The 27,054-nt window shown below is 39.8% G+C and overlaps 2 protein-coding genes across 2 annotated transcripts; both read right to left on the bottom strand.

Annotated features, from left to right (window-relative positions):
* Positions 1–285: 285 nt before the first annotated feature.
* Positions 286–5,466, bottom strand: LOC131136079 (protein transport protein Sec61 subunit alpha-like 1). Its single transcript, XM_058082581.2, has 12 exons — positions 5,300–5,466; positions 4,511–4,578; positions 4,371–4,436; positions 4,208–4,286; positions 3,908–4,039; positions 3,696–3,805; positions 3,326–3,479; positions 3,089–3,249; positions 1,801–1,998; positions 1,512–1,703; positions 1,346–1,422; positions 286–1,266 (listed from the first exon to the last, which is right to left on the bottom strand). The coding sequence occupies exons 1-12, from the start codon at positions 5,304–5,306 to the stop codon at positions 1,080–1,082; spliced, it is 1,431 nt and encodes a 476-aa protein (XP_057938564.1). The 5' UTR covers positions 5,307–5,466; the 3' UTR covers positions 286–1,079.
* A 10,282-nt stretch (positions 5,467–15,748) lies between these two features.
* On the bottom strand, positions 15,749–22,589 carry LOC131136960 (inositol hexakisphosphate kinase 2-like). The gene is made up of 5 exons (XM_058084344.2): positions 21,893–22,589; positions 19,689–19,917; positions 19,322–19,509; positions 18,170–18,345; positions 15,749–16,868 (listed from the first exon to the last, which is right to left on the bottom strand). Exons 1-5 carry the CDS (start codon positions 22,146–22,148, stop codon positions 16,245–16,247), a joined length of 1,473 nt encoding a protein of 490 aa, XP_057940327.2. The 5' UTR covers positions 22,149–22,589; the 3' UTR covers positions 15,749–16,244.
* Between the last annotated feature and the right edge of the window lie 4,465 nt (positions 22,590–27,054).

Genomic DNA, 27,054 nt, shown 5'->3' on the forward strand with positions numbered 1-27,054 from the left:
GCTTTAATGAAACTAGGGGTGATGCCCGCAATTTATTTAGCGACAGCTGCACGGAAGTGGTCGTAAAATGTTGTACGTACAAGTCGTACACCCTAACGTAAATAACGCAGCCACTCTTACAACTGTATATTCAGAGACCCCTAGTGGAAGACATCGGTCACTGCATGTTAATTTGGAAACATGTAAAGTTCCGGATGAGTAACAGCAAAAAACAACTGATTTCATGTTCAAAACAGGTTGCTTAAAAATGACAATAATAAGAAAGACAAATACTCAATTCCCAAGTGTTGGAAAAAAAACATTTTTTTAATAACACAATTATGTCTGTTACATAAGAGTAAAAACCAAAATGAACCCCCCTTTTGCATCCATGTCAAACCCCGCCCCGGCAACGACCACCCCGGCAGTTTTTGTGCAGCGATTCAGTCTAGGAATGAAAGAGCAAGACATCACACACCATCACGTTCCTTTACCAGCCACGGATATAGGACACAAAATACTGCGTCCTACCTAAAGAACAGAATTAATATAAACAGTCCATTATTGAAAATATCAACAAATGTGGACAACTTGTGGAGATAAAACAGAAACCTTACCGGGACGACGAGTATATTTTGTTTATACTCTTTGCATCCCGGTAAAAAACCTCTAGAAAAGTTGATTGCTGCCTGTGACGAACATGACATCTTTTTGAACACTCTCCCTCAAAATGTTGTGACTTACTTAGTGTTCGTTCAACATGCTACAGTGAAAAAATGGCCGAGGTGAGTCAAAGCCAGCACCACAATGAGGTGCGTCGAGGGATTCTTCAGCTGACCAAACAGTCAAGAGGGAAGTCAGGCAGCCTGCAGGTTGATGGGTAATAGCGGAAGAAATGGAGGCAATACTTTGAGCAAAGCTTGGAAGGGGGGGAGGAGAAAAAAAAAAAAGACTCTTTGCAAAGCCGAAGAGACAAAAAGAGGGGTAAAATGATCTATTCCAGCTGCACAATCAACGAATTGTGCAAAAAAAGATGAAACAAGAGTGATGCGGTATGGACGATCTGTGTGTAATGTTGTGTATGGCAGAGTGGGCATGTTCTAGAAGAGCAGTGCTCCCATACTTCCCACTTCACTCTGCTCCTTGACAAAGATCTCAAAGTACTGGTAGATGATGGTTACAGCCAAGAGGATTCCTGTACCGGAACCGATGGCTCCTAGGAAGTCAGCCATGACAGATAGTCCTCCTATACAAAGGCCACCAAAGGCAGCAGCTGTGGGGATGTACCTGCAAAGGGGGGGAATTAATCAAAATGTAATTATGTTGAAAATACATCTAGAAGCACATTTTCCAAGCTCATTCCCACCTGTTAAGCTCATGCACCATGGAGGTCTCTCTGTGTCCCCTCATCACCATCTGCTGTTCTTTCAGCTGCTTGGCCACCTGACATGCAAAAAAAACACAATATTCCAAAGTTTAATGATGAAGTGCTCGGGAAAAAGTCAAGTTGCACACATGTAAACAAAGCATACATCTTTGGCAGAGGATCCAGAGACTTCAATCCAGGTCTTGGAGAAGAAGGCACATGAGCCAAGCATGAAGACAATGTATATGACGGCATGGACAGGGTCGTCCAGAACAGAACCGAATGACTCTGGAGGAGACAGGTAGTAGCAGAGGCCGCCCACTGGGTAGGCCCGAGCTGGTCCACCACTAGATGTGTCCTAGATAAGAATGAAAATATAAATTTAACACGTAAAACCAGTCCAACTTCACTCCTCATTTAGGATTAAAGACCAGAGGTCACATTTTTCCACTTACAGACCAAGTTCCCAGGAGGTTAACCAGGAAGTTTCCGCTGAACCGTGTTGAGAGCATCTGGGAGATGACGTACAGATTGGACACCAAGGCCGACTGCAGGATGATGGGGATGTTGGAGGTGTAGAACAGTTTGATAGGGTAGGTGTTGTATTGGCCGCGATAGCGTGCGGACTTGATGGGGAGATCGACCCTGAAGCCCTGTTGGAAGTCAAAAAGAAAGTTTCTAATTTTACTTCACTACATTAGAAACGTATATTTCCAAGGCGGGTAAATACAAAATACATGGAGTGGAAGAGCCTGTCATACTATAATCTGGAATCCGACCAATACTTTGATTGCACAAAACTTCAAACTCCCATTCACAAGGTACCATACCTGTGCCCTATCTTGTTAATAAAGCAGGCGTGTTGTTGTTTACATTTTGGGGATTGCAATATCAACACCTATGCATTGTTACAGGGTCATAGAATGATTGTCATGTAATCACTCCGAAATGGCTATATTATATATACACTGCCTCTAGGACAGGGGTGGGCGAACTGCAGCCCGCGAGCCACATGAAGCCTGCCAAATGCCTTCATCCGGCCCACCGGGCATTTCGAAATTCCCTTTTTTAAACCTCTAACATGGAAACTGCAGCTAGCAATATGACTGTGCTATTGTGGCATGCCTGAGTGACCAAAATAGTCAGTACAAAAAAGTCACCCAAACAACACATACAAAAAATATCTATACCATGTAAAAAAACTAAAAAAAAAAAAAAAAAAAAAAAAAAACATATTTCCACCGCAAGGCTTGCTGGGTACTTTGGGTAATCTCTCCCAGCATTTTGCAGCGTTTGTCGCATTTTTGCTGAAGATGTTAAGGAGGTCAAGTATAGAAAGAAGAGCTAACATACGCTTGATATCCAATGTTTTACGGTTCATAGCACATACTGTTGTTGCAGCTGAACTACCCAGCATGCCTTGTGGGCATTTGGAACTAAGAGTTTAAAGTTATGTGTTATGTTTGGCGCTTAGCTGTTGATTTATGTGATGCATTAACTTGCCGTTTTGCTGCACCGTGAGCAAGTATGTCTTTTTGTTGGATGCCCCCAATATATAAACACAATTTTTTTAACCCAATGTGGCCCGCAACGTTTTAGGAGAAGCATTAGTGTTTGTCTATCTCAGTATGTTCCAAATGAAGTGATTAGTGTCAAAATCACTACACAAGCCATCTGTGCATTTTGCATTGTTTCACAGTTGCTCATTTTTGCTATAGAAAGACACAGAAACTGAGTGCTCACCTGGAAGTATATGACCACTGCAAACACAAAGACTGTTGCAATGAGGTTCATGAGGTTGGGCAGGTTTTGCCTGTAGAAAGCTTCTCGCAGGGCACGCACTTTGTCCGTGCGTGTGGCCAACAGATGAAAGAGAGCAATGATGGCGCCCTCAAACTCGGTACCTGAAGAAACAGAAGTAGTTCAGCTCACAGCTTTCACATCTTGACAAGGCCGCGCGCTGTCAGTCAGTGGCCGCACCTCTGCCCGTGTTGACGGTGGTCGGGCTGAAGGCCTTCCAGACAATGGTCTCGCAGATGTTGGTGGCAATGAAGAGGGAAATACCAGAGCCCAGACCGTAGCCTTTCTGGAGAAGCTCATCGAGCAGCAGAACAATCAGACCTGCAACAAAGAGCTAAACAACAGACACTGTTTCAGTAACCTGAAGTTACGTGAACTAATTAGGGCTGTCCAAATGACTAAAAATGTTAATCAAATTAATCAGTTTACTAACTACTAATCATGATTAATCACCATTGGCAAGTTTGTGGGCCCTCCTGTCTGACCTCTGATAGGATTAGTGAATTGTTTTGGCAGCCTCAGTAAGGGACATAAGACATTATTTATTCACCTGAATGATGATGAGTAAGCATATTCCAGCACCCATCTCTGAGGGGTCACCATACATGCCAGTCATGACATATACGATCGCCTGCCCAATGGTAATGATCATTCCAAACACTGTAAAAAAAAATACATTGAAATACATATATTATGAACAATTGGTGTTCTGCAGTCTTGTTAAGCTGCGTCATTCTAAAAATAGCCCATGAGGACACCTACACTTCTGAGCACCATTGAAGAGAGCGCGGTCCTTGGGAGTGTCTCCCACCTCAATGATTTTGGCACCGGCAAGCAACTGCATGATGAGGCCTGAGGTGACGATGGGCGAGATACCCAGCTCCATCAGAGTACCTGAACAACAAAACACAAGTGTGTAGCACAGACAAAGCATACAACCCCTACTCCGCTTGGCCTATGACCTAATATATGTGATAATGAGATTACGTCACAACTGATAAAAAGCCAGGAAATCTTTAAAAGATAATGCGACATATCCATCATAATATTTAGCGCAAGTACCTCTGTTGGACGCCAGAATTACTCTCATCCAGTAGAAGGGATCTGCCGAATCTGATGACATGATGCCAAAGAGAGGAATCTAAATGAAAGGGGGGAAATTGAGAAATATTAGAAGAAAAAAAAATGACATTGCAGCCATTTAGTGAGGTTGCCAGATACTAACCTGGCAGCACACCAGAAAAATGAAGAGCGTGATGGCGGTCCATAGTACTTTTTCTCGAAACTGAATCTGTGAGAATAGAAGACAACATTTCACATATATGTACACATCATATTTGCGATACACGAGGATGATAGCTTTACCTTTCTTTCTGGTTTCTGAATTTCTGGTAGAACCGCACAGAACGGCTTGATGACTTCCAAAAACTTAACTGCAAAACAAGACACACCACAGTGAGGTGCAAGGCTTATATTTTTATATGACCTTCCATGCTACGTCATCACTAACCGAGCGGCTCTCACGCAAACCAAATATGACAATTTATCGAGAAAAGTCTGCAGAGGTGCACTGTTTCTCATGCCGTCAGAACACGAAAGGACAACAACAAAATTATTATTGTATAATAAATACATACTATAGAAAACCACTGACCCGTTTGCTTACGTGGTTCACCATATTAGATAGTCAGTGACGTACTAAGTCCCTTTAGTGCAACTTGTAGGGAAATACACCATTAAAAATATCAAGAAAACTCAACTTCTAGTTGTCTGTATCTGCCGTTAAATTATAATGTCCGAGACTTTTTGGTCAGTGAATGTTAGCTTGTGGCTAACTAGCATCCAATCACAAACATGATCAGCAAATGATTTCAAAACGAGGAAAAATCGACGTCGGAAAATAACAAATAAATTCGCAAGTAACTCAGGCCATGAGGTATTCTAAATAGGTTAAACATTGTGGAGAAGGTTGTTATAAACTTCAAATTAGCTCCGTTATAAGCTAGCTCAACTTGCCACCTACAGAGACAGTGTTAGCCAATTAGCTTGCCGCCGATCCTCTTACGTTTAAAACTGCTGGAAAATGACAATTGTAAAGCTAACCCCTTGAATCAATGCCTGTATTAAGAATAAAAAGCTTGAATTCGCACGTACTTCCCATTATATCCTTTGGCCGTCTCCCGGTGAGTTAGTAGTGGTTCCAGTTGAGAGTGTTCTGTGGAGTCAGTGTGGCTCCATCCAGCAGCTCCCTTAGAAAAGAACGAGCATTAGAGACACGTCACCACACCAGCCGCTAAACACACGTCACTTCTACGGGACACACACACGAAACACACGCTATGAGCACACAACAACTCTACAATTACAAATACAAATTAAATTAAATTCCATTAATGTCAATGTCATTCATAAGTGTGCATTGTGTTGCCTTTTGTACAACTGAAATGTAGTTTTTGACGTGGAAGTCGCCGAGCCTCTAGAGGGCGCGCTACTCCAGACTTAGCAATAAACACTCCGTGTGTGACCCGCCACTAACTTCCGAAGAAGAGCTGTGGCTCAGTCCGATGATGTGGACAAGGACCGGTACAACAAAAGTCAACATGGAATAATTTTAATATTCCTAAACATGAAAAAATCCCAACTATGTAGATATAAATACACTGATATAACATTCAACCGTTTTAAATAGTTTTTATCTATCTCCCATCATTGTGTGCGTACTCCTTAAACCCTTAAAGGTACAGTAACCATCTTGAGAAGAACAGTAAGTAACTCCTTACCAGGTTGACCGCATACACGGCACACCCCCGCTTATATTTAGTTAAATGTCTCTTAGAAAGTTTTTATTTCACATAGTACTTTACCACACAGAAAATCTCATACTATCTTTGGTCGCCTACCACCCAGTAGCCGCCCACTATGTCCAAACCAGGAAGAGACAGCGATATACTTTATGTCCTCTAGATGGCAGCATTTCCTCTGCATTCCATGGCAGCCTGATCACGTGACAACCCCAACGCATCTAATGTCTCTAATGAAGCTCACACGCAATCAAAATTCCACACACTTTATGAAGAGATACTAAATGGTTTTAGCTAATACATACAGGAAGTATTTAAATTGTGTGACTGATGTAAAAATTAGTCTTTCAGTCATGTGAGCTATATGTAAAATAATGTGTTTTCCCTATATTTGGATATTTAGTCTGACACTACGTAGTCAGGATAAAGAGATCATCTCCCCGTCACTCTGCGTGTCACAAGAATGGCTTTCCAACAAAAACAATGATGAGAGCCAGAGGGGGGGTGGGGGGGTGGGTAGCCAAGAGCGTGCTTGTCTGGCCTCAGATAAAGAGATATTTGTTCACGTGGTTACATAATGACCACAGGGTCATGAGCTGACATGGAGGTGAGGACAAGAACATACTGTAGCACAGAAGGACCCTTCAGTCGCTGCACACCGATGCTTCGTCAACGCTTCAAGATGGAGCCTATTTACTTCTTCCTCTTGAAACAGAAGTTGTCATCCAAGTTGATGAATTTCCCAATCATTCAATTTGTTCCGTTTGTTCAAAATGTCATTATTACAATGAGGGTTTGTTATTCTGCTGGGTTTTTTTGGGGTTTGTAGACATTATTGGACACATTGAAAAACAAGATTTTGAGAATTTACGACTTCTTATAAATTTACCCACAAAAAGTTGTACAAAAAGTAAATTTAGGAGAAAATAAATTAATTCATGAGTACAAAGTCGCACATTTACGAGAAAAAGGTCGTAATAGTAAGAGAATAAAGCTGTACATTTAGAAGTAAAAAAAAGTTGTACATTTACGAGATTAAAGTTGTAAATTTAGGAGGAAAAAAAGCCATGAATTTACACAAGAAATGATAAATTTACAAAAATTAAAGCCATACATTTCAGAAAAAAAGTAGTAACTTGACAAAAACAAGGTTGTAAACAATTTTGAGGAAAAAAAGTCATACATTTACGAAAAAATTGTAAATTTGGAAAAATAGAGTCGTAAATATACAAGAACAAAGTCGTTCATTTCTGAGAAAAAAAGTTGTAAATTTCAGAGAAAAAGTCCCATTATATGAAAAAAAGTCTTAAATTTATCGGAAATTTACAAGAAAAAAAGTACTACATTTAGAAATAAAATTGTAAATTCATCAAGATAAAGTTGTAAACATATGACAAAAACTCGTACATTTCCGATAAAAAAAGTTGTAAATTTCAGAGAAAAAGTCATATTACGAGAAAAGAGTTTCAGAGAAATGTACAATAAAAAAGTTGTAAATTTTTGACAAAGAAGCAGTAACTAGACAAGAACAAGGTTGTAAAAATTAACAAGAAAAAAAATCGTAAGTTTATGAAAAAAATGTAAATTTACAAGAAAAAAAGTCTAACATTTCTGACAAAGAAGCAGTAAATAGACAAGAACAAGGTTGTAAAAAAATTAAAATAACAAAAAAATGACATTTACAAAAATAAAGTCATACATATACAAAAACAAATCATAGATTTCCATGAAAAAAGTTGTAAATTTCCGATAAAAAAGTCCTAAAGTTGAAAGTTTACGAGACATTTACAAGAAAAAAGTCCTACGTTTCTAACAAAAAAACAACATAACTACTGGTACTGGATACTACTACTACTACAGGCGGAAGTGTGATACTAGTCCAAAATAATATGGTTTACATATTGTTCCCTCATTGTATTGCAGACTTTAAACAATTAATTAATCCATAAATACTTTGTGCTTGATTATAGCCCATTTCGACTCAAAAAAATATTGAAATACAAGTTATATACAGTTGTCTTGCCTGCATGGCATGTCACACATGTACAGTTTTCCTCCTATTCCATGTGGAAGTGGTAAGTTTTCATCTCATTCCATTTGAACCTTATCTTAAGTTTAGCATAAATACATTGGAGCAGGGGTCTCAAACTCAATTTACCTGGGGGGCCACTGGAGCTAGCATGTGTAACTGGACACATGTGCCTCAGCGTAGTAAAACGTGTAACGCATAAGCGTGTCATGTCGAGCGCTGATGCCGGCGTCTTAATATCCCGCAAGCCGGCTAATTGGGTTTATTTTCCTAATGTGTCACTTATTTTTAGAGGTGACTAAACATAAACCGAGCATATATTTATCCTGAAAACATGCATCATGTGATCAAAGCATTGAGCAATTTTTCTACCTATACCATTCATGATATTCCCACCATCCAATCCAACTGAAGCCTGGCTTCTGGAACACGAGCAAGACGAGCACCCAGGGTCCGATTTCACACGCAAGACTCTTTCGTCATTTGACCTTCATGGCTAAGCTGGAGCAAAGGGAGCATTCGGGGGTTAATCCGTTCCTCTGATAGTTCATTAGAGTAATTAGGAGGTCAGTGTAAATGAGTTTGACGGGGGCAAGCACAGCAGTGCGCGCAAGAACGACAGGAGCCGAGGGGGGGGGGGCGTGTAGATGCTTGGCCCACAGCGTCACTGACACCCACTTATATAACGCTCTAATTATGACACCACTTATCTGTGTGTTAGGTGTGAGTTTTCTCATCAGATGCTCTTCTGATTGCAGTTGGCATTTCAACATGGATTTGGTTGGTGGGGGCACGCGTGTTTGTGAGCAGATAAATGGGATTAATTTACCCACAAAAAGTTGTACATTCACGAGAATGAATAAGTAAATTCAGGAGAAAATAAATTAATTTATGGGAACAAATTCATAAATGTACGACAACAAAGTGGCACATTTACGAGAAAAAAGTTGTAATAGTAAGAGAATAAAAATGTACATTTAGAAGAAAAAACAAAATTGTACATTTACGAGATTAAAGTCATAAATTTAGGACAAAGTCATAAATGTACGAGAACAAAGTCGCACATTTATGAGAAAAAAAGTCGTAATAGTAAGAGAATAAAAATGTACATTTAAAAGAAAAAAAAAGTTGTACATTTACGAGATTAAAGTCGTAAATTTAGGAGGAAATAAAGCCATGAATTTACACAAGAAATGATAAATTTACAAAAATAAAGCCATACATTTCAGAAAAAAGTAGTAACTTAAAAAACACAAAGTAAACAATTCTGAGGGGAAAAAAAGTCATACATTTACAAAAAAAATTTTAAATTTGTAAGAATAAAATCGGAAATATACAAGAACAAAGCCGTTCATTTCTGTGAAAAAAGTTGTAAATTTGTGAGAAAAAGTCTTCAATTTATTGGAAATTTACAAGAAAAAAAAAGGTAAAATAAAATTCATCAGAATAAAGTCGTAAACTTATGAGAACAAATATTTCCAATAAAAAAGTTGTAAAATCCAGAGAAAAAGTAATATTACGAGAAAAGAGTTTCAGAGAAATGTACAATAAAAAAAGTTGTAAATTTACAAGAAAAAAGTCCAAAATTTCTGACAAAAAAGCAGCAACTAGACAAGAACAAGGTCGTAAAATGAACAAGAAACAAAATCGTAAGTTTACGAAAAAAAATGTAAATTTACAAGAATAATGTCAAACACATACGAGAACAAATAATAGATTTCCGCAAAAAAAGTTGTAGATTTCCAAGACATTTACAAGAAAAAAAACCAGAAAAAAGCGTAAATTTTACGAGAAAAAAATCATAATATTACAAGAACAAAGTCGCAAATTTACAAGAAAAAAGTCGTAATATTACATGTCACTTTCCTCTTGCTTCAAGCAAGATTTTATTTATAACGTGGCAGCACAAAACAGCCGTTGAGCAGATCAGCATGCTAATGGTCACATAAAAGTTTTTTCTCATAAATTTACAACTTTATTCTTGTAATATTTTCTTGAATTTACAAGAAAAATGTTGTTCATTTAAGATGAATGATATAAATTATTATCAAAATTAGTTTTGTTTGTAGCGATATGGTCATTCCGGTAACATCTGGGATTTTTTCGTTTCCTTGTTAAATTATATTGTTGGAGTGTCCGAAAGCCGCACTTTGAAAACCCGTGGAGTGGCTTCCTACAGGTGCATACAGGTGGCGACTACACCTGTAAGACCGACCTGCACATGCTTTTACATAATGAAGCATCTTCGTCACTCTATTTGACATACGTCTATGCAAACTCCCCGGAGCTTGTCATCATTGTCTGAAGCTTGATTGAACACGGCGTTAAAGCAGATTTACCATCCCCGTGACTCATGTCGCTTTTTCTCTTTAGTCCCCAGCCAACCTTTTTAGTCACAGCATGCTGCCTGATTTCAACCCCCTCACTCTTGTTTTCATAGCCAGGGGCAGCAGCAGCGAAAGCAGCAGCAGCGAAAGCAGCAGCAGCGGCAGCATCCACTGCATGCTTGCACACTAAATAGCGGGACAGACAATGGAACGATTCTCTGATGGCGCTGAAAGGCCTGCGTGCAGATCACATGTCGGAGCCACTGGACCGTTGGCGTGCAGACCGCACCAAGTTTGTGACATCTCATTCTGAGTGTGTGTGACAAAGAGAGGTAGACAATGTGGGCGCGTTCATGCAAGCAGCATTCATTGGAAATGAAGTCGCATTTGATGGGATTAGAAAAACCTTTTCCAGGTGGGAAAAACAAAATTGATATAAAAGTTTTGCATAACATCCAAAACCAGGCAGCAATATCCAAACACTGACATAATCCCAAAGCATAAACACCATAAAACAAATGCAATGACAAAATGATGCAAATTACACATTCATTTATTTTGAGTGGTTAGCGCGCAGACCTCACAGCTACGAGACCACGTTCAATTCCACCCTCGGCCATCTCTGTGTGGAGTTTGCATGTTCTCCCCGTGCATGCGTGGGTTTTTTCCGGGTACTCCGGTTTCCTCCCACATTCCAAAAACATGCTAGGTTAATTAGCGACTCCAAATTGTCCATAGGTATGAATGTGAGTGTGAATGGTTGTTTGTCTATATGTGCCCTGTGATTGGCTGGCCACCAGTCCAGGGTGTACCCCGCCTCTCGCCCGAAGACAGCTGGGATAGGCTCCAGCATCCCCCTAACATGTTTACTCTGGCCCCAACAAGTTTGGGGGTTAAATACTTGAGCATTGCGAAGGGGAAGAAGCTGAAAAGCTCTGGAGCGGTGGGTTGCTGACCCCTGACTTAAAACAACAAAATTTGCCACCAGCTGCTTATAAATATCTGCCATGTAGTTTCCAAGAAACGCTGATGCAAAAGTCTATTTCTGCTACCGTTCATGAAGGTCCTTTACATGCATGCATTTTGTCCAATTCTGCATATAAAAATAAAAATAAAAATAAAAATAAAAATAAAAATAAAAATAAAAATAAAAATAAAAATAAAAATAAAAATAAAAATAAAAATAAAAATAAATAAATAAAGGCGAACAAATGTAACAGTTACTGATTGTAAAATTACCAGATGGAGGGGTAGGATTTAATAAGCTTTGCTTCTTCCTACTCCTTTTGGACATGTGGAACTGGGAACTGATTATGGGATGCATTCAATTGTAATCTGATTCATGTTCAAATGAAATAAAACCATTACCAAAACAAAACATTTCATGTAAAAACTCCCGACATATTAAAATTAATGTATTAGAATGTGCAGACAGACACACTCTACCTTCTGATAAACTACCGTTTTTGCCTTATTTTGCATAAATTTCCTATTTTGACCCAATACTATATCTTGGAAACTATCGTCAATCTACTCATCTGATTTACTTTTTTTTTTAATGGGTGACCTGAACTAAGCATTTTGCTTGTAAACTAGTGTAATAGGCCCTAATACCTTTATCGGTGTCACATGACCATATAATGATGTAAACGTTTATTATTTGATGATAGGAGACCCAAAAGTCTTTGGCACTTTATTTCCTACCCGGCTGTTGCCATGGTGATATTTTTACCCACTGTTATACAACTGCTCTACTTGCAGCGGTAACCCTCACAAAGCAATGGGCGCACACACACACACACACACACACACACGGTGGAGAAGCTTAATAGTGGATTTACGCATGTGGTTTACTATACATTTGCATGCCCACTGGCACACACACACACACACACACACACACACACACACACGGAGCATACGATGACAGAATGGGATCATTTTGATGGGTGAAAACAGCCCACTGACCCCAAGGCTGTTATATAACACCATGCAGCCACCACCCCCGTCCCAGCTTCCCAGTGGGGAGCCGATAGAAGGGCTTATCTCCCGCATCTCTACATCCAGTCTCGCTATCCCAGTAGCACAAAAACGTCCCTCGAAAAGAACTCGGGGAGGATCTCTGAATGTCACGGTCATGTTGACTTTGTGGTTGTGAAAGTGGGTGTCCTGTTTAGGCTAACTGGGAAAACCACCACAAAACGTCCACCCCTGACCTGGGTCCAATCAAACGAAAGGGTCAGGGCGTATATTGTCATGTCGGGTAGAAGCACTGAGGATGGGAAACATCAATCAAATCAAAAGACACCTTTGTGAAGATTTGGTTATGCCAAAAAACATCAGAGAAAGTCTCCCCTGTTCTGGAATCAGATTATTTGAATGGATTCATAAATATTCAAATTCACCAATCTGGTAAACTGAACGGCTCCAGTCATGCACAAAGTGAAGAATCACAGTATTTGACAACAGTATTATCGTTTGTATGATTTATATAATTCTACAGTATTATATATTCTGTATTTATTAGATTTAGCTAGCTTTTTTTAACATTATTAAAGCAGTCCAGACATAAACTAACACCCCTATAGTCACCTTTACACTCATATTACTCAATATAGTAAACATAATATGAAAAAAAATAAGCCATTGAAGACATAGATGGCGGCACGGCGATCGAGTGGTTAGTGCGCAGACCTCACAGCGAGGAGACCAGGGTTCAATTCCACCCCTCGGCCATCTCTGTGTGGAGTTTGCATGTTCTCCCCGTGCATGCGTGTTTTTTTTTTCCGGGTACTCCGGTTTCCTCCCACATTCCAAAAACATGCTAGGTTAATTAGCGACTCCAAATTGTCCATAGGTATGAATGTGAGTGTGAATGGTTGTTTGTCTATATGTGCCCTGTGATTGGCTGGCCACCAGTCCAGGGTGTACCCCGCCTCTCGCCCGAAGACAGCTGGGATAGGCTCCAGCACCCCCCCTGCGACCCTCGTGAGGAAAAAGCGGTAGAAAATGAATGAGTGAATTTTCTGATTGGGGCTGCATGGCGGCTAAGTGGTTAGCGTGAAGACCTCACAGCCAGGAGGCCCAAGCTCAATTCCACCCTCGGCCATCTCTGTGTGGAGTTTTATTCATTTTCTATCGCTTATCCTCATGAGAGGTGCTGGAGCTTATCCCAGCTGTCTTGGGGCGAGAGGCGGGGTACACCCTGGATTGGTGGCCAGCCAATCACAGGGCACATATAGACAAACAACCATTCACACTCACATTCATACCTATGGACAATTTGGAGTCGCTAATTAACTTAGCATGTTTTTGGAATGTGGGAGGGAAACCCACACATGCACATACAAACTCCACACAGAGATGGCCGAGGGTGGAATCAAACTATGGTCTCCTAGCTGTGAGGCCTGCACGCTAACCACTCAACCACCATGCAGCCGAACCATGTTTTTTATTAGGGATAATTAATTCCAACCTGCAATTGAAGCCCATTGTTGAAGTCTAGTGTGTCTCACCAAACGCAGCAGATGGAGTCTGTGGAATGAATGCAGGACAATTTTGACAGATTAGTGACGTGTGTGTCAGCGTGACCAATAAAAGTACATTCCAAACAGACAGCATAGTAATGGTAATGAGCCGTGAGCTCTGCTGTTGACATTAGCTTGTGTTCGCTTAACGGAACAGAACATTGCTGCTCTGAATGCAGCCTGAAACTGATTGGCTTGTGCGTGAAAGTGTGTGTGTGTGTGTGTGTGTGTGTGCACGTGTGTGTGTGTGTGTGCCTGGACTGGATAAAAGCAATCAGGACTGGCTGAAGCTGCTCACGCTGCCGTCATCCCGTCTGACAGAACAACCTCGTTATTCCAGATCTGACATCAGTCTTTGTTAGCATGTTGAGTGTTTATATGTGTCTATCACTTAGCATTATTAAGCTATATGTTAGCATGCTAAGTGTTTATATGTGTCTATCACTTAGCATTATTAAGCTATATGTTAGCATGCTAAGTGTTTATATGTGTCTATCACTTGGCATTATTAAGCTATATGTTAGCATGCTAAAGTGTTTATACGTGTCTATCACTTGGCATTATTAAGCTATATGTTAGCATGCTAAGTGTTTATATGTGTCTATCACTTGGCATTATTAAGCTATATGTTAGCATGCTAAGTGTTTATATGTGTCTATCACTTGGCATTATTAAGCTATATGTTAGCATGCTAAAGTGTTTATATGTGTCTATCACTTAGCATTATTAAGCTATATGTTAGCATGTTGAGTGTTTATATGTGTCTATCACTTGGCATTATTAAACTATATGTTAGCATGCTAAAGTGTTTATATGTGTCTATCACTTGGCATTATTAAGCTATATGTTAGCATGTTGAGTGTTTATATGTGTCTATCCACTTGGCATTATTAAGCTATATGTTAGCATGCTAAAGTGTTTATATGTGTCTATCATTTGGCATTATTAAGCTATATGTTAGCATGTTGAGTGTTTATATGTGTCTATCACTTGGCATTATTAAGCTATATGTTAGCATGCTGAGTGTTTATACGTGTCTATTACTTGGCATTATTAAGCTATATGTTAGCATGTTGAGTGTTTATATGTGTCTATCACTTGGCATTATTAAGCTATATGTTAGCATGTTGAGTGTTTATATGTGTCTATCACTTGGCATTATTAAGCTATATGTTAGCATGCTAAGTGTTTATATGTGTCTATCACTTGGCATTATTAAGCTATATGTTAGCATGCTAAGTGTTTATATGTGTCTATCACTTGGCATTATTAAGCTATATGTTAGCATGCTAAGTGTTTATATGTGTCTATCACTTGGCATTATTAAGCTATATGTTAGCATGCTAAGTGTTTATATGTGTCTATCACTTGGCATTATTAAGCTATATGTTAGCATGCTAAGTGTTTATATGTGTCCAGCTTTGAAAATAGCTAGAAATGCTACTATTGGCATGCTAATATGCTTACATTAGCACTATTACGTTACATGTAACATTAGTATAGTCGCATTTTTTTGCCATTTTCATTGCTGGACACTTAGACATGATAGACAGTGTGGAAGTGGTTACGTTTTTATGCTAAGCAGTTAGCCTATTCTGTTCTCATGTGGGTTTTCTCCGGGTACTCCGGTTTCCTCCCAAAATTACAAAAACATGCTAGGTTAATTACTGACTCCAAATTGTCCATAGGTATGAATGTGATTGTGAATGGTTGTTTGTCTATATGTGCCCTGTGATTGGCTGGCCACCAGTCCAGGTTGTACTTGGACAGCTGGGATAGGCTCCAGCACCCCGTACGACCTTTGTGAGGATAAGCGGTAGAAAACTAATAAATGAGCCACATTTAGGAGTAGAACGTTCACACCAGTCAAATCAAATGCTGCCAAAATGAAAAAAACAAAAACAAAGTAGTGACATGGAGACGTTAACACAAACCAAAGTTTAATTCTTCCCCCATGAAACTGCAGACAAAACAGATATATACCAGATAGAGGTATCCAAACATCATATAAGAACATTAATGAATATCATTATTATAATAACATGGAATGTAGCGCTCTCCCTCTAGTTTACTTGACTTAGACTTGCGTCTAATAAATAAATACATCTCTAGCCTTGTATGAATATAGTCTCTGGAAGTAAAAATGCTTAAGTTTACCCCCCCACACACACACGCTCACCCGGCTGAATGTGTTTAAGTGCATGTACAGTTTATGTGTGCAATTTCTTTGGAAATCAAAAGCGGTTCTTGAGCTACTCTTTTGCAAGCGACCCTTTTCCTTGTAGTCTTGTTAAAAGTGACTGTTTTAAACCTAAAAAAATAATACGACAGGACAAAAACCTTGCAAAGCACCAACAAAAAACGCGTCAGACATAACGTAGTGTTGTTGTGTTGTGTTGTGTACTTGTTGAGAGTCTAGCCTGAGCGGTGGTCCTCCAGCTCGGAGATGATGGCGATGAGGTTCTGGAGGCCAAAGATGTATCCGCTGTCCTGCCCCTCGTGGACCACACTGTCCTCACAGTAATGTCTGCAGGTGGTGTGGGCGAAGTCTATCATCCTGACGTCCACCGCTGGGCTACGAGGGCCCGAACGGGACAGGCAGCTCCCCCCGCCGTTGCTGCTGTCATCACCCGGTGTGGAGGCACAGCGGGGGAAATCAAGTGCACCTGCCGCATCCCCTACTTCGTCTTCTTCTTCCATTTCTGGTTCGGGTTCCGCCTCCTCATCTTCTTCGTATTCCTCTTCTTCTTCTTCTTCTTCGGAGAGGCCGCTCTCGGTGCGTCGGCGTTTGTGTTTGCGGTGTGGCGCCCCGTCGTAGATGATGAGCAGGGAGCTGGAGTAGAAGCGGTAGGATTCGCAGGCCTCCAAAGCAGCTTGCATGTCTCGGAGCCGGCGCAGCACCGGGGAGAGGAGTTCCTGACGCAGGCGGCGTCCGCTGTGGAAGAACTGGAGCAAAGCTTCCTTAAAGTCTGCCAGGGCGAGCTTGCGTCCGTGGTACTTGTTCATGAACATCAGCTGGCCGGTATCAGAATGATACACCTGGTGGAACGGACAACACGTTATGGAGATTATGGAGAAATCATATTTCCACCTTAAAATTAAACGATTCTTTTATTCATCAATTAATCTTACATTCAATCGATTAATCAGAACCAAACACTAACAATGTCAATCGCTGTTTTCCGATGTCAAAAATACACTTCATGCTTCAAATTTCACAGCTTCACCCTATCATGGTTTTCCAAAATATATTAATTATTAAATCATTGCTGTTATGTGATTAATTACAACCTATTATTACTCGAAAATGACGAATTTTCAAGCATAAAAATGGCTAAACAAACTAAAATACAAATATAAAGCATTCAGAAAACGCATTGAAAGACACATTGTTCTATGTAGTATTCTACACTGACCACCAGGAGTCAGTAATGTCACATTAATGAGACGATAGCCACCACAGGAAGTGTCCAGAAACTGGAACATAAAGTAATTCTCCCAATGCTACCACGTGTGAGCCTACATTATGTATTTTTATATCAGTTAATATGAATGTAAAGCTCAATATAGGGGTGTTATTGCATGTCTATAGGGCTCTAGGAATGATATATGGTTGATTACAGCCCATTATTACTCGAAAATTACATATTTTCAAGCATAAAAATGGCTAAACGAACTAAAATACAAATATAAGGCATTCAGAAAACACATTGAAAGACACGTTCAATGTAGTATTCTACACTGACCACCAGGAGTCAGTAATGTCACATTATTGGGACGATAGCCACCACAGGAAGTGTCCAGAAACTGGAACAGAAAAGAATTCTCCCAATGCTACCATGGTAATATGAGTGTAAAGCTCAATATAGGGGTGTTATTGCATGTCTAGAGGGCTCTAAGAATGATAAAAAGCCATACTTAAATCATAAATAGATTTACTGTACGTAAACAAAAATATAATAGATCTGATTTCACAGAAATCAGAGCACATTTGCAATAACTGTTGATTAATCATGGCTTAACTGTTGCAGCTATACTTATAATAGAGACGATTTCGACGTTGCTTATTTTATGGCTCCCACACCTACTGTGAATACATCATATATTTCCATAACATTTCCATAAAGGCATTGATGGAAGCCTTAGAAGCATGACAACTGATCTGGCGTCTGTTTTCGGTTAATGCATAGACCTCAGAAAAGCTCGACGTAACTGCACTGTGTAACAATTTAAAGAAGAAAGTAAAACTACTGTGAAATAACGACTATTCTGACAGCATTAACATGTTTATATGTATATGTAAATGTGTATTGTAATATTGCGTGTCCATATGAAGGTACCTGCATGCCACAGAGTCGGACTCCTATTGATGCCGACGTGCTCTGCTGGCACTTTCGGATCTGGACAGCCTTCTTCTCCTCTGAGGCGTCGTCTCCGTGTTGCCGAGTGCCCATTTTCAGGTCCAACACACACGGCACTGTGTGTCGCCAGGTTAGGTTCTCCAGCAGGATGAATTCTGGGAAATTGAGTCAAGGCGACGAGTGGAGGAACTGTTGTTTTGGTAAAAGTTTTTTTTTTTTTTCCATTGTTGGATGTCGTGTTTGCATGCGTTACAGACACGGTCATATCAAGTCACTAATGGGAGTGTTGTTGTAAAACGACACCAAGGGTCAATGACATAGATCAGGGGTCTCAAACACGCGGCCTGCGGGCCAAATGTGGCCCGCAGGACACTAGTTTGAGGCCCCCGCCTTGATATGAAAGTTTAATGTTAGTGCGGCCCGCGCAAGTTTGATATGGATGCTGTATGGTATCATGTACCCAGAAAAAATGATTACGTTTGATTAATGTTCATGTTAAAGGTTAAATAACTGTTAATAGTTATCCTCCCTATCTGTGTGGAAGTGGTAAGTATTATGGCTATTTAAGTTTAAAAGAAATAACTTGAAGGCTACCGTTTAGGTCGCTAGCTCTCTAGTTTGCGAGTTAGCATGTGTCTCAAGACCCTGCAGTTGCGCAATATGTTGTAAATAAAAAGAGTATAAATGTGACTATAGTCGTGTTTTGTCATGTCTACAGGGCTCTAATAATGCTTTGTTCATTTTAATCTGGAAAAAATAATTTGTCTACCCACCAACTATATGTGGTTTCTTACGTTTTTATTATTTGCTGTTTTATTATTATTATTATATTTATTTATTTATTACTGATTGATTGATTTTCTTTATTCTTGATTTGTTTATTTATTTTCCATCTTATTTTGTGTAGAAAAATAAAAAGTAAGATATTTGAGAATTTTTTTGTTTTTAATAAATGCGTTTTTTTGGGGGGAAAACCTGATGCGGCCCAGTCTCACTCAGACCCAAGCTCCAGTGGCCCCCCAAGTAAGTTTGAGACCCCTGACATAGATAGTTTGCCATTGTGTTAAACAGCCAAGAGCTGTTGTGCGTGCATGCGTGCTATAATATAAACAGCATTCCCAAAAAGGATACTGTATTGATTGCGGTGCTTGGCGTTCTCCTTCATCCTCTGCAGATGCTGCTGGTGACACTTGAGGCTCCAAGGGTTGTGTTTGAGCTGCGGGACGGCATTGCTATGACTGTGCTCCTCCAGGCGGTAGTACAACACTTCGGCTTGCTGCAGCCACTCCAGCTCCACATCCTCCAGCAGCTTGTGAGCACTGAAGGTTTTGGAGGAGATAAAATTTGGATCAGATGGACTAATGTGATGAATTCCGCTTTTTACCCTGAAGGACGGAAATATTTTGTTTATATAAATACACAAACGTTGATGTTCTGCAATGCAGTCATTTGACCTGAGGGTGTATGTGCAAGGAAATGTGTGTTTATTTCCTTTCACCTCTTATCTTTGCGCAAGTGGCGACTTCGTCCATCTTTGCTGAGGTTATCGCTCTCCACTAGAGGTGAAGATGTCATCGTTTTGCTCCACTTCAGCATCTTGCTCTTAGGTTCACTGTCAGCCGAGGGGTCCTTGTTCTCCAGGTCGGCCGCCGGGTCGCTGTGGAGGGGGTAGGCGATGAGGCACAGGTTTCCTTCTTCATCCTCCTCGAAACTCACCGACACCACACCTGGAACAGCAGGTCACATGGGTCATTTTCATTCGTTTTGTTGCTTTGCAGGGTTCTATTTGTTACAATATGCATATACAGTCATTGGTGGGAGAGATGCAATAATTAATCAATGATTAATCCATTATTTTTTTAAGTCTTGTGATTTCAGCCTCTCAAATTCCAATAATCCATGACAGCAAACATACAGTATCTTTTTCAGCATCATTTTTGCCTCTTTTTTTTTGTTGCAGACCAAAACACTAATTAGGGGGTGTCCAAAGTGCGGCCCGTGATTTCTTTTATTGGCCCAAGGCACATTCTAAAAATATAATTTAACAAGAAAAACTGCACACAAAAAAACAGCAGCAAAAACAGAAAACTCAGCAGTGATTTTACAAGGAATAAAGTCAAAATATTAACCAAAATGTTACAATTATCTAAGAAAAACATAACATAAAGTACAACAATCAAGACAAATTATTAGTGTTTTTTTAAAGTTGTGATAGTATGAGAAACAAGTTGTAATTTTTAGAAAATCAAGTTGCGAAAAAAGTTATAATATGGGAATAAGCTCAATATACGATGGGAATAAAATTGTAATTCCGTTAAGAAAATCTACAAGAAGAAAGTTACCATAGTCGCAAAATTACAAAAAGCAACAGAAACAAAAAAGTCTAAATATTAATATAAAGGTAATATCAACAACTGTCAGTCCTCTGCATCAATCTCCTGGTATGGCTGCTAATCCAAGTTAATCATTTTATAAGGCTAATAGATTATTAGAAAACCCATCTAAAAATCTAAACTAAAACTAAAATCTCCTACCATACTTTTAACTACTCCATTAAGAGAGCAGCACAAACTGGGTCTAACAAGGACATAAAAACGATGCACAACTGTGCAAGAAGACATTGTGAAGAACGGTAGTGTATATCACAAAGCTGCAATGCCGTTTTTTCTTGAAATATACATAACATATAACTCCTTAGAATATCTGCTTTACAAAGTGGGAAAAGTTTGGACACCCCTGCGCTTGTTTGTGTTGATTTGGTCTTTCTCCCAACAGATTCCTCAATTAATCAAAACAACAAGCAGATTAATCGACAAAGAAAATAATTGCTAGTTGCAGCCCGACTTATCTGATGCAAACTGCTAAATGTTGCCAAGGCAACACCAAAAAAAAGCATAGGTAGAAACAAATAAAAGGAAGAAGAAAAATGTTCTCCGAGGTAGAGCCCAAACACAAAAGACACCGCACTAGAAACGTGATGTTAAAAACACTATTTATTACCACATCACATAAAGTCATGTACAATGTATACAATGTACATAAACTATATCACACAAGAAAGTATATTTTATAAGTAGATTCAAGCAATCATCCCATGATCTCTTTGTCATGATGCAAAAGTTGACCTCAAGATTAAGGACAGAGGAAGAACGTGAGAACAAAGATAAAAAGTGGAAAAGATGCTGACGGAAAAGAGAGCAACAAGACAAAGACGGGAAATTTAACACCCTTTTGTGGTCACATGACTCCTCCTTGGACGTGAACACAAGAATCGAATGTGGGTTTCTGTGATGGGACAAAAGAGCCCATCTTGCTCTAAAAGATGCAAGTTTAAAACCGGCAGAGCTTGTTAGGAGTTTGCTGAGGTTGACATGTTAAACCAGTCCTACTGTGTCCTCTAATGTTCACGCTCATCAGAGGCGACGAACGAAAGGCGTGTCGAGGAACATCAGCTCAGGTTTTCGGATATCAACCAGGTGACCTCAATGGTCCCCTGGCAGCAACTCTTTGGATTCGTGGATGGGAACAACAAGGGGAAGTTGATACCCATGTCATGTGATGGATGCATGCCAGGAAACATATAGCACCCCCCCCACACACACACACACACCTGACTTACCTGTGCAAATACAATCCTCCGCAAACAGGCCATACAGCTCTTGTTTACATTCTGTACACAGGAAGCAAAGTGATGGTAGTTACCTCGATACTGCGGGGTGAACCTTCTCATCTGAGCGGGCAGGCTCTTGTAGAACTGATGCTCGCGTGGGATGAGTGGCTTGCAGATGGTCTGCTCTCCAAAACGCAGGACGCACGAATGCCCCCCCACCTGGTGTACGAAGGGCTCAAGTATCACCCCTTTCTCCGAGTAGCACTGCGGCTGCTGCGGCTGCTGCTGCTGCTTCTGGTTCTCTGCATCCTTGGCTTCTTGGGCCTGAGCCTCGATAGCCGGACTCATCCTCCTCTGGCCCTGACCACACTTCCGCGGGCATTAGCCTCTTCACGCACGCACACACGCTGAAATGCTCACACGCTGCAGATGTGCACAGTCACAACAAGAGCGAGATATTGTGCAAGATATTGCAATTGTTTCCCCGAGGCCCCTTGTTGTGCAGATCATCTGCTTCTTCCTAAGCAGGACGGTGCTCATCAAAAGGAGAAGTCATGAGGAGGACAAGGAGATAAGAGCGCTCACTTATCCTAGACAATAGATTGACTTCCTTTTTTTTTTTTTTGGATTATTTAGCCGATAAGACGGACAGATCCCTCTGTTGAGACTCCGTTGAGAAACTGAAGGCTCTCTGACAGCACAGCGTCTGTACCCTCTCCACTTGACAAGCTCGCACCAGTCAGAAAGAGGCTCCGCCCCATTTCCAAGAAGACCACCAATCAGCTGCATCCAAAGCAAGCAGTTGGGTGGCAACTCCAGCGAAGAGAGAGAGAGAGAGAGAGGAAACAAACAAAAAAGACACATAAGGGAGGGGTGAGGGAGGAATTAGCAAGAAGAATAACAAGAGTGAAGGGGCGGGGCTAAACTCAGCTGCTGTGACAGCGTAAAACTGCAACATTTCCCCCCCCCTGTTAAACGTCAGGAGCAGAGGAGTTGAAAACACACGTGAGTTAGTGTCTGCTGCAATATTTAAATCAGGTGCACAAAAGCAGCCGCAATATTTTAGATGCTGATTTAGATGAACGTTCATATTTGAAAAAAATTTGTTATATTTTGAAAAAAAAAAAAACTTTCATATTTGAATAGGAACATTTTTTGCATAGAACTCATTTGGTTAAAGTAGACTGATTTCCATGAATTCAATAAATCAACTTGACGAGTGGTTAGCACGCAGGCCTGACAGCTTGGAGACCCGAGTTCAATTCCACCCTCGGCACATCTCTGTGTGGAGTTTGCATGTTCTCCCCATGCATGCGTGGGTTTTCTCCGGGTACTCCGGTTTCCTCCCACATTCCAAAAACATGCTAGGTTAATTGGCGACTCTAAATTGAATGTGAATGTGAATGGTTGTTTGTCTATATGTGCCCTGTGATTGGCTGGTGACCAGAAGACAGCTGGGATAGGCTCCAGCACCCCTTGTGAGGATAAGCAGTAGAAAATGAATGAATGAATGAGCTTACAGCAGAATATATTTCATCCTTTGTTGACAACGTTAAAATCCGCAAAGTATAGGATTCAATAAGCTGAATATTTTCATAGTTTGAGCACAGACAAGCTGTAAATATATTTTTCACCATTATTACAGCCTTGTAGACATGAAATAACACCCTCATAGCCGGGCTTTACACTCCTATTATTCATTGTTTACACCACATTGCATAACACTGTGCGGGCTAGGAGATCACTGCAGGGACATAACACATTTCATCTAGCACATTAACAAGCTAACTAGTTAGCCTCCAGTTTACTTGTTCTGAACTTAAGTGTTTTAAAACAGAATGGGGAAGAAGGCTGCAGGAAGAAGCCAAAAATGTACCACTTCCACACGGAATGGGAGGACCACTTTTTGCCATGGTTGACTCCATGCCGTGTCAAGGTGATGTAATCTCAGGCAATGTCTCATTGATGTAACATTACTGACCCCTAGTGACCAGAATAATACATATGACTTGTATTTCAATTTTTTTGGACTAGGAAACAGGGCTCATTTATTAATTAATTAATTTCTGAAAAACAGTGCAAGAATGAGGGAGCAATGTTCGAATCCCGGTGTAGTGAGGGACGACTCCACTCCCTCATTTATCACAGGAACGATTCTTTCTTTATAAATTTTCGCAGTTAGAGCATAGAAAAAGTGCTTATGGCTTTATAAATACAGTTTTTATGTGTTTTAGAGCCCTCTACATGTGAAATAACAACCCTATAGTCACATTTACGCTCATATTACTCAATATAGTAGACAAAATAATAGAAAATAAGCCATTTAAGACGTACTGTAAATAACACTCTTGCTAGGGGAGGTGAATGAGTGGTGGACAGGAAGTGACATCAGTGGTTCAGAGTTGAGTTTTAGCTTTATTGCAGTCACCTGTGTAAGTAACTTTGTTTGTGCATAAGGGACAAGCCACAGCGGCGTCATTAGGCCTATTTTAGTTATTAGGCCTATTAATAATTACATATTTTTTATTGATTTTTTTTTAATCTCTGACAAAGTTTATATAATAGGACAAAAACAGGCTAATAAACAAGCCAATAAGCAGGCTTATACTAAATAGCTACTACTACTACCACTAGTAGTAGTAATAATCAGAATAATAATAATAAGCTAATTAATAATATAATAATGATTATTATATAAAACTGGCTTTAGGTATCAATAACCTATCAAACTCATACAGTCTAAGAATATTATTAAATCCCAAACTATTGATTCTATTTTCAATCACCTGCATGATATAAAACAATAGTTCAATGAAAGTGATCCGTAAATAGTGACTTAAGGACAGGGTGTGGTCTAAGGACATACCGTAATGGGTGATGAGGTCTGCCAAGACCTTGTGCTATGACCAGAGTGGAAACTTTAATCCTCATCTTAAAGGCTCCTACCTCCTCTTGACACAGATTATTTAGCCGGTAAAATAACACGGGATTAAATAATTACTCACCGCTGCCGTCATTCATGAGTGCAATCTTCAAGACTACTGACTGTACGTCATTACCACTGATAAATATTATCTATTTGTTAACCATACAGTATAAATAAAGCTTTTTCTTGTGTGTGAGCGTGCATGTGAGTCTATGTGCACTGTACATTAAAGTTAGCCCAACAGAGCAGAGAATCGAGTCCGAAAGATTGTCACTAATCTCTCTTAATCCGGCCTCTTGGAACACTAGAGGTAAAAAAATAGGCTAAGATGACAAACAAGTACAAAATAGCCTAGCAATTGTACTTCAACAATTTATGTGTCACACAAGTTGCCTTCTTGAGGCGTATTTAATTATTATTTTTTTTAACCTCAGTAATGAAGGTTATGTTTTTGCCTGTTCTTGTTTATAGCAGCATAACTAACTATACTTTGCCAATTTCCACTATTCATTGTGGAAAGGTGTGGCAAGTTAGTGGCCTGATCGCAAGCCAACACAGCATGCGTGTCCTTGCTAGGACCGGAATAATAAATACGATATTCCAGTCCTAACATTCCCATACTGGCAAACACAAGCAACCCATCATGATAAAGTAGCTGTGACTTCATATTATTTCTAAATTGCAAAAAAACGTACCGTACCGATACTGTGTATCCATTTTTATTGTATTATTGTGTACATGTAGTGTACATGCCACCTGTGGTGCCAATGACGACGCACAATGTGGCTGTCACGTGTACAGGATGCACGCAGACACGGGTGAGAGGCCAACAGGAAGTGAACTCTAGTCCTCATTTCTTGTCAACGTCAGTGCTTTTCTGGCCTTAACAAAAGGGAGAGGACATATCCATGATGTTTTATGCTATCGGTATGCTATTATTACAGTAATAATGATGTTGTAGTTACTGCAACTGTATGGTGGTAATTCTGTTTACCATGATGGTTCATGTCTTCATTGTTATTATTGCCACTGGTAAGTTTGACTGCCTACAGAGAACATACTAACTCCTTATTTCTAAAATCACAAATACTTAAACTTGCTGATATACAGTAAAGTCTCATTATATCGATATTCTCGGGAGTCGGAAAAAATACCGATATAACCGGACTATCCATATATCCGATCCTGCGCCGAAGTGCATTAAAAGTGATTATTGCAAGCGATAAAAAGATATCTGAATACAACACAATTAAATACATGTATTTGTACGCTTGTGTCTTCGTTGGAATAGGTGTGTATGCTATGTCAGTTGGTTCTTGTGCATGTGTTTGGCCAGCTATGTGGGGCGGGTTGAGCATGACCTGTGAACCAGGAAGTGCGGGAATCGGTGTGTGTGCTGCGCTCTGGTGGTGGAAGTGTGAAAAAGTTGACTGGAAGCAGCCGTTCGCCGTGTTCTTTTTTGGTATTGAAATCCTTAAGCAAAGATTGATTTAAGCTGCTTTTGTATCGATATAAGCAGACCAAATTGGCTGGCGGGAGATGAAAAGGGCATCGTAGTAACCGGATTATCATAATAACCGTGTATCGTACTAACGGAACTAATTATATCATAAAAGACTAGAAATTTGCCAGGGAAATGAAAATAGTATCGTAATAAGTAGTAATTCGTTATAACCGATATCGATATAACGAGACTTTACTGTAGTTCATCTTCAAACAGCCAAAATAATGCATAACGATGAGCCAATTCAAGAAACAATACAAGCAGTTGATGTTTGCTAAATACAAGGATGAAAAGTCTTGAACCAGTCATTGTAATAAAATAAATAATAAATAATGTCATTGTATGGTCATATCACCTCGTACTTCAGTACGGGACAAAAAAATAAAAAATGAAAACTAAAAAAAAAATTAAACTATATTAGGAAAGCAGGAGGTGAACAAATGTAACAGTTACTGATTGTAAAAGTACCAGATGGAGGGGTAGGATTTAATAAGCTTTGCTTCTTCCTACTCCTTTTGGACATGTGGAACTGTGAACTGATTACGTGATGCATTCAATTGTAATCTGATGCATGTTCAATGAATGAATGAATAATACACTCACAAGAAAAATCTAACATTTCACTGAGTAATGAAGGATCAATTGGTTGAATTATTTAGATAATCAATCACTTGCTCGTCCATATCAGGAGAAAAATCTACCTACCTACCTATATCTCATTTTTATGCCTATAAAACCTCCAAAATGTTCTTCTGGATGAATGGACACATATATCCTTATACACCTATACACCGATATAATGCACGTCAACTCAGAGTATTTTT

Source organism: Doryrhamphus excisus, linkage group LG11, assembly GCF_037039965.1.
Source record: "Doryrhamphus excisus strain RoL-2023G ecotype Guam linkage group LG11, RoL_Dexc_Guam_v1.1, whole genome shotgun sequence".
Classification (NCBI taxonomy): domain Eukaryota; kingdom Metazoa; phylum Chordata; class Actinopteri; order Syngnathiformes; family Syngnathidae; genus Doryrhamphus; species Doryrhamphus excisus.

Bases quoted from the DNA above. Each gene is read 5' to 3' on its own strand.
- LOC131136079 (XM_058082581.2), bottom strand. The intron at 4,040-4,207 runs GTACTTGCGCTA...TTTGTTGTTCAG, and splicing joins AATTCTGGCGTCCAACAGAG to GTACTCTGATGGAGCTGGGT. The intron at 3,806-3,907 runs GTAGGTGTCCTC...TTTTTTTTACAG, and splicing joins CTTCAATGGTGCTCAGAAGT to TGTTTGGAATGATCATTACC.
- LOC131136960 (XM_058084344.2), bottom strand. From the start codon at position 22,148: ATGAGTCCGGCTATCGAGGCTCAGGCCCAAGAAGCCAAGGATGCAGAG. The intron at 19,510-19,688 runs GTGAAAGGAAAT...CAAAACCTTCAG, and splicing joins CACTTGCGCAAAGATAAGAG to TGCTCACAAGCTGCTGGAGG. The intron at 16,869-18,169 runs GTACCTTCATAT...CCGTTCCACCAG, and splicing joins TCCGACTCTGTGGCATGCAG to GTGTATCATTCTGATACCGG.